Below are 8,034 nucleotides of genomic sequence, written 5' to 3'. Positions count from 1 at the left end.
ATATGAAGCAATATAATAAAAACGACAAATAAGTTGTCGTGTGCTGCTGTTTGAGAGTTATAACAGTGTAAAAGCGTTTGAACTAAATTAATAAACACGAATAATCGATATTGATTGTCGTCGGAGGTTACACCGTTCCTTTGGTAGGTTAGGCAAGTCTGAATGGAAGATTCTATAAAAGTTTGATGAGCATCAAATTGTATGCCACATTAGTAATTTTGATGACGTAGTGAGATTATTACGAGATGTAAGAAGGAAGAGTTTTATCGGATATAAGAGGAGTTTTAATCCCATGACACTCATCAAGCACAACACAACACAGTTACCAAGTTTTTAATCTTGATAACTGTACAATAAAACTGTGCATTGAGATGGCTTTAGTCAATTCACTGATTTTACAGTGGCTACAAAACCCGCTTTAAAAAGGACGACTTTGAGTACACAAAAGCGCAGCTAGCTACAAAACCCGCTTTCAAAAGTACAGACTTTGAGTACACAAAACCGCAGCTAGCTAGGCTTTTAAATATTCATCCATAGATCCAAATTTACAAATTTATGATTCTTTAATAAACCTTGAAAATGACTATAAATTGTTCTAAATATAATTCCCTTAAAAAAAGCTAGACTAGCAACACGGAGGGAGAATCAGAGTTGTTTGGTTAAGCTGTAGTTTTTGAAAAAGTAGCTGTGAGCTGTGGGTTGTGAAAAAGTAGCTGTGAGCTGCGAGCTGTGGGCTGTGAAAAATCCGTTTGGTGGAACAGCTGTGGCTTTTAGGAAACACTTACAAGCGAACCACACATGTCATTCATAGTCCACCCCACTCAACCTTCTTCTTCCTCCTGCTGCCATGAGCTCGTCGCCGGCCCAAATCCACCACCTCCTCGTCCCCGCCACCATGGCTCCCCCACCAACCTCTCACCACATCGCCGTGCTCCTCCTCAACTTCCTTTGCTCCGCCGCCGTCGTCGCCGCCGCGCGGCACGACTCGACGGACAACCACCTCCTCGCGTACGGTGCGGAGGCCCCGGCCCTCCTCCTCGATGGCCACCGCTTCGTCCCGGACTCCGGTTGTGCTTCCACTTGCCTCTGCTCCCCCACTGCAACCCTCGCCTCCGCCGCTCCACCCGGCTCCCCACCGCCGCCTTCTCCTATCCATGCCTCTGCGCGAGTCTTCTCCTGCCGCGCGTCCTACGACCTTGCCGTCCGCTGCCGCGGGCACCACATCCTCCGCCTCCACTTCTACCTCTTCAGGAGAGGAGGGCCGCCGTGGCTGGGAGAGGAGGAGGAGGGGCGCTGGCTCCACCGGCCGGGAGAGGAGGAGGAGGTGCGCCGGCGCCGCCGGCTGGGAGAGGAGGGCCGCCGCGGCTGGGAGAGGAGGAGGAGGGCCGCCGCCACCAGCTGGGAGAGGAGGAGGAGGTGCGCCGGCCGGGAGAGGAGGGCTGCCGTGGTTGGGAGAGGAGGAGGAGGGCCACCGCCGCTGACCGGGAGAGGAGTAGGGGCACTGCCGCCCGAGAGAGGAGGAGGCATCGGTGACGGGAGAGGAGGAGGCGTCGGGGAGGTTGGAGGAAAAGAAAATCGAACCGGTACACTCATAACGGATGGCGTGGCGGGTAATTTCGTGGAAGTGTTGCCCCTCGCAGCCGGTAAAAAAAGCAGCGGGAAGTGGTTGTGAGATTTGTATAGAGGAAAAAATAATTTTCCTTTGAAGTCAACTTTGGTTGGCTTTCAGCTTTTCTTATGAGCCAAAGCACTTAGAAAGCCCAACCCAACCAAAAAGACCCTCGATCAATTGCTGTCTTCCTCTTTGCTGCACGGGTGGTAGGCCTACTGGCCCAAGTCACCTAGTAGCAGGGCCCAAAGCAAGGAAGCGACGGAAAATGGCAGCAGGGGTGCCCGGGTGGGCCTAGCACTTGGGCTACTCGGGGCATCGCCCAAATCTCAGGCCCGGTAGCGAGAAACAAAGTTTCTTATTCTCCTTTCTTACTAGGCTGCAGCATGCTCAAAAAATAAATAAATAAAAACTGCAGCACTGCGAAGTCTGGGAAGGCTTCCTTTTCTTTTCACTTAGATTAGCTGTTAGAGCTTCCCACCATATTCACTAGTGGTAGTACTTTGTCGCTCCGTCAATGGTCCTACTCTTAGTACATAGCATTTCCCCCATGGTCCTTATCTGCAGCAGGTTCAGTCAAAACCTTTTTTTGCCCCAATGACCATGATGAAGTTCATTGGAGGTAATCATGATAGTAAAGTACATCCGAAAGTCGTTGATGACTGACATCTGAGTACCGATGCGATAATTGTATAAGCATCAAGTGGAGTGAATCCTTGTCTCGAGCTGCAATGCATGGCGGTTGGTTGGCGCGCAGTGCTTTGTTTCGCAAGTCTGAAACTCCCAAGTGCAGTTTGAGATGCAAACAAGAATGCATGGATTCCATGTTCACGCCACACTTGCCGACAATAGCTCAGCTCTATGAGTACAAAACTTGATTTTTACTTCAAGTCAACTCTTCTGCTCTTCCATTTTTCTCATCTATAGCCCTGACTTTGTAAACAAATGGCAGTGCATTGGTGTACGTGCTGCATGATCACAACGAGGTGCCTTGACCTTGAGGTCCCGGCACACTTGGTACAAACTTTTGAGAAACCCGAGTACTTTTGTTTAGGTAGGCAAGTGGTAATTTTTAAGCATTGACTCATGAGTCATGAGAATAATCTTTTTTCCTTCAACCATAAAATGATAAGTGTTCAATTCGAAACCAATTTGTGATTGCAATGCCAAAGAAAAAGATGGAAGCATTTTGGCAAACAGAAACAGAAGCATTTATTATCTTAATACAATAGTGTTAAAAGAAGTCACCACGTTTGCCGAGAGGATCTAGAAATTCCCACGTTAATTGAAAAAAGAAAATAATATACACTATTGGATTTTATGATGATCTAACGGTCTATAGAGATTCCATACAAAATATAATTACTAAATTCCTCAATTTGGAATTTAAAAGGAATACCAATATGGCAATAGGACTGGACTCCCGTTGCCGCCGGCTGAGGAGGCCAACCCTGCCCCGGCGCCCAGGCCCAGCATGCGCGTGCACAGCGCCAGGGAAGTTGGTGAGGCCTTCGAGCATGGCTTGCAACTGGCTGAGCAAGCTCCCCTTCACCGGTTCACCCTTCAGTTTGAACCAACTCTTCTATTTGAATTGACCGAGATCCTTCCAAGTTCCAACACGAATTCTCTACGGATTACCTTGGCTTGGCAAATGCGTGGCACGTGTGGGTGCACATTCGCACGATAACAACATGTATGGCTGGCTGGGTGCCTGGGTGGTCCGATGGCAATCTGACAACCATCGCCAAGGACGGGGCCGGGAGCCCGGGATGGGTCGTCCTGCAAGTAGAGCTCAAGCTTGCTTGTCGGATAGATGTCAATCGGAGCAACTTCTATAGATGAAAGGAAATCTAACTGAAAAATTTAAACTATTATAATAGATATGGCAATAGAGAAGAAGATTTCATCGGCTCATCAGCTCAGCCGAGGAAAGAAGAAAATCAATGTTTGAACTAGAAAACTCATTTTGGTTCCCATAATTTCTACTTGATGAGGCCAAGATAAAATAAGAGATTAAATTTTTATCTAAAGGTGCAACTAAGACACAGTTGGCGTGCTTTTTCTACGGTAAAGATTTAACTGCCTTGGACAGGCAAATTGTTGTTAGAATCAATTCCCTCACCATGGTGATTGAGCCCCTCACCACGAGCACAACAGGAGCAGTGTAATATGGTTTCATATACATGAATTCGATAGCATCGGCGGATGGTTTCATCCATGAGGTCGATAGTAATGATGGATAGTTTTGTGCAAGAGCTCGACGATGGCAGCAACGTAATCCAATTTCGCTCAGCTTATATATTTACTAAGAGAGAGGACGAAAGTCAATTGCATATTTATTTACTATCATTGGCTGGCCAGTTGCTTTTGGTTTGCTTGCAACACGCAGGGGCAGCAGAGGCGATATATAGGGAAAACGATTTCGGATTCCGACCAGCTTTGACTAAACGATTGAAATTAAGGAGAGAGATAAGGGATGTTAAGGAAAAAAATACACACTGTTAGAATTTATTATGATCTAATGGTCTAGACTAATTCGATCAAAAAGTTCATATCAATTCGATTAATAATTATGTGATTTTGGAATCTAAAATAATAATATTTTCTAAACAAATTGTATGGGATGTAAATAAAACATGTTTGAATCTTTCATGAACTCCATATTAATAAGATATAGTATGGGATGAAAAAAATGTTTGAAAATTGATCTTTTTCTCAACTAAAGTATGTAACTTTTATGATGTGATCAAAATTCATCCATTTAAAGTCCGATTAGTTTTTGAAACAAGACCAAACTTAGCATTCCGATATACTTCGGTTGGCCACAATGTAATGTTAGCCACCTAAAGAATTGTAGTAATCTAACATAATAATTGCAGTGCATAAGCTAACCAACATCAGAGTACTGTTGTGATAAAATATTTCTGTTTAACCAAAAACCGGCCAGCAGCAACAGTGACATGTCTTCCCTTGAGGAGAACAGACCGATCACCTTGCTTCATCTTCAACTGACATGAGTGCCTGCAAAACTGAGCTCATGTTGGGCCGCTTGCTCCTATCTTCTTCCAGGCATGAAACGGCGATCTTAAGCATCGCCTTCGCTTGCACAGGATTGAATTCACCATTAAGTCGATTGTCGATAAGTTCCTTCACCCATCTTTCATGATCGCTGGTTTCCATCTCATCATGGATTGCCCTAACAACCATCCTAGTATCCATGTCAGAAAATCTAACCCCATGAATCACCCAATCTGAAATCCTAACCCCCTTCACTAGCTCAAGTAGCACAACTCCGTAGCTATACACATCAACCTTTTCTGTGATCGGTAAGCTAGACACCCACTCTGGGGCCATGTACCCTCTGGTTCCCCTAATCCGAGACAGATTCGCATCAGAACCATCTCGGTTTAGAAGTTTCGCCAACCCGAAATCGGTTATTTTAGGCTCCAAATCCTTGTCCAGAAGTATGTTCTCAGGCTTCATGTCACAGTGGATGATCCATTCCAAGCACTCACTATGGAGGTAAGCCAATCCTTTCGCAACGCCTAAAGCGATCTGAAAACGTTGATTCCATCCAAGAACAGCATCCGATGGTTCCCTGTCAAACAGCATCTTCGCAAGTGACCCATTTTCGATGTGTTCAGAGACCAGAATCCTGTGTTTCCCTTCAGAGCAGCAACCCCACATCCTGACCAGGTTCATGTGGTAGATCCTTCCTATCACACTCAGCTCCGACTGGAACTCCTGCTCACTCTGGCTCACGTTCTTGAGCACCTTGACGGCCACTACCCTGTCATCCTCAAGGATCCCCTTGTAAACTACTCCCGAGCCGCCGCTGCCGATCATGTCGGTGAAGTTGCCGGTGGCTCGCTTGATCTCCGAGTAGGTGTACCTCTGGAAGTTGTTGGTGATCAGCTTGTAACCTTCCTCGATCGCCCACACCCTTGATGGCCTGAAGAGCCCCCTGCTAGAGAAGAGCCAGCAGCCGAACCCGATGACGACCGCCTCGACGACGAGCAACGCCGATAAGAATCCGTACAAGTACGGCCACACTGCCTTCCCCACGTCTCTCGGGCCATTATGGGTGGAGAAATTAAGGAGAACCTCTTCGCCGCCATTGGCGACGTCGCACCTGGGGATGTCCTCGTCGATGGCGAGGCCGCCGCCGTGCTCCCGCCATTGACGCACGTGGAACTCTGGCATGTCGAAGTCGGCCGGGACCTTGATGTACACGGTCCCCGGCAAGCCCGGGAAGGTCCTGCCGTTGAAGAGGACGCTCTTGAGGTAGCACTCCATGTTCTGCTTGTGCTGGAACGCGACGCACGCGCAGGTGGCGAGGCACCTCTGCGCGCACGCGTGGAACGGGACGATCTCGCCGTCGTTGAGATCGTAGCCCCAGAAGTCGGTGTGCGGCAGCGCCGCCAGCTTCGTCGGCCGCGAGCAGTCGCGGCGGAACACCGGACGGCAACCCCTGGTCCAGTCGCCTGCGTCGGCACGCTCGTGGCCCGGCGCGCAGACGCACGCCGGCGCTGGCGCGTAGAGGCACACGGCGTTGGCGCCGCAGACGCCGTGGATGATGCAGGGGTTGCCGAACGCCATCCACGCCACCGTCCACGCCCCCGTCGCCGCGTCGAGGCTGTAGAGCCTGAGGTCGCCGTCGGAGTCCAGCGTCAGGCGCCTCCTGACGCCGGCGCCGAGGTCGGCGGCGACGAAGCCGGCGGCGTCGCTGGAGAAGAACTGACCGAGCGCATCGAGCGCGGCCTCGCGGGTGAAGTTGTAGATCTTGCGCTTGTTGGCGACGTAGTTGTTGTAGGGGTTAGGCCAGTAGATGCTGGAGAAGTTGTGGTTGTCGTAGAAGAGGGAGAGCATGGCGTAATCGCTGAAGCCCAGGCTGTAGTAGCCGGCGGCGAGCAGCCTGCCCCGGCCGCCGCGCGACACCAGGTGCCTCGCCGCCGTGAACCGCTGCGCGGGCAGCAGCGTGTCCGTGGGGCTGTCGAAGCTCTGCCACAGCGCGCGGCCGTCGCCGTCCTCGAGCACGAGGTTGCCCGTGTCGTGGAGCCGGGCGCGCGACGCCGACGCCGCCTGGGTGGTGGAGTTCCAGACCACCGCGCCGTCGTAGTCCGTGAGGACGAGCGCGCCGCCGCGCCGGTCGAGGGCGAGGCGGGCGCCCCGGCTGTGCACGGGGCGCCCGGGCGCGGTGGTCCAGACCACGGTGCGGCCGGCGGCGCGCGCGAACCAGACGGAGACGGTGAAGACGGTGGGGGAGACGTTGTAGAACCCGCAGGCGAACGTGCCGTCCGGGGAGACCAAGAAGTCGGTGGCGTGGTCCTCGACGGCGATGTCAGCGCCCCGGGTGAGGCTGCCGCGAGCCACTCCGGTGGGCGGCAGTGGGAGGAGCAAGCCGACAGCGATCGGCAGCAGCAGTGTGGACGCGACGGCGAGGGCAGAGTTCATTGCTCATTGATTGGGGCGTTGATCCTTAGGACAGGATGGCAGCATAGTTATTAGGACTGGACCGGCCATCAAACTGGTGAGGGCGTCGGTTCATTGGTTCAACCGTTATGAACCGGTTGAACTGTCGGTTCATTAGTTTTGAACCAGTGGACTGAACCGGTCAAAAAACCTTAGAACCGGTGTTATATATAGTTGATATATTAACAATATACAATGAAAATAAGCTTATAAATATCACAATTTAATTATGTTTCACAGGTTCTCAAATCTCAAGTTCACATGTCACAAGTAAAGCAAGTGTTAAATTGCAAATAAAGGCTCAAGTGCACAACCAGACAGTCACAGTTCACAAACCGAGTAGGAATAGGTACAAGTTCAAAAGCAAGCAATTAGCATCCTGCTTCCTGCATACTATATTCTGAAATTGGTTGTATGCGGTAATGCACATAGGCACAATCACAATTGCAAACTTAACAGCAAAGAGGGATGCGCATTTGCAACTTAAATTGCTTACACATTTACACTGACTGCATATCGAAACGTACTGAATACTGAAACATTCAGACGAACGAAGCACTTGTTGGCCAAATCGAGCATACGGAAGTAAAATTGAATCAATCAGTGAACACTCGCCTGCGTGCGAAGTTAGCTGAAGCGCAGCGGCGCTCCCGTCAGCAAGGTCGCCAACTTCAGCGACCTTACACCTTAGTACTCCGCCCGGCGCCGGAGGCCGGAGCAGCGACGATACCCAACTCGAAGAATCGATTCCAAGCAAGAAAGGGAAGGGAATGAATCGAAGAAAGGGAAGGACATGAAATAGAGGAGGCCATGGGGGACGAGTTACGAGAGCTTGAGGTGGAAGAGGCAGTATCCACCGCACCGCCGCCATAGCAGGCGGCCACACAGGGCAGCGGCGGCGCTTTCTGTGGGAACTGATGAGCGGAAGGGTGATGAGAGGAAGCGAAAGGTGT

At 50.5% G+C, this 8,034-nt stretch overlaps 1 protein-coding gene across 1 annotated transcript; it reads right to left on the bottom strand.

Moving 5' to 3' along the window:
- Nucleotides 1-4,338: 4,338 nt before the first annotated feature.
- On the bottom strand, nt 4,339-8,034 carry LOC117847839 (putative receptor protein kinase ZmPK1). The gene has a single exon (XM_034729125.2). The coding sequence runs from the start codon at nt 7,061-7,063 to the stop codon at nt 4,598-4,600; it is 2,466 nt and encodes an 821-aa protein (XP_034585016.1). The 5' UTR covers nt 7,064-8,034; the 3' UTR covers nt 4,339-4,597.

Source organism: Setaria viridis, chromosome 3 (genome assembly GCF_005286985.2).
Source record: "Setaria viridis chromosome 3, Setaria_viridis_v4.0, whole genome shotgun sequence".
Classification (NCBI taxonomy): Eukaryota; Viridiplantae; Streptophyta; class Magnoliopsida; order Poales; family Poaceae; genus Setaria; species Setaria viridis.
This window is presented reverse-complemented; position numbering and strand designations above follow the sequence as displayed.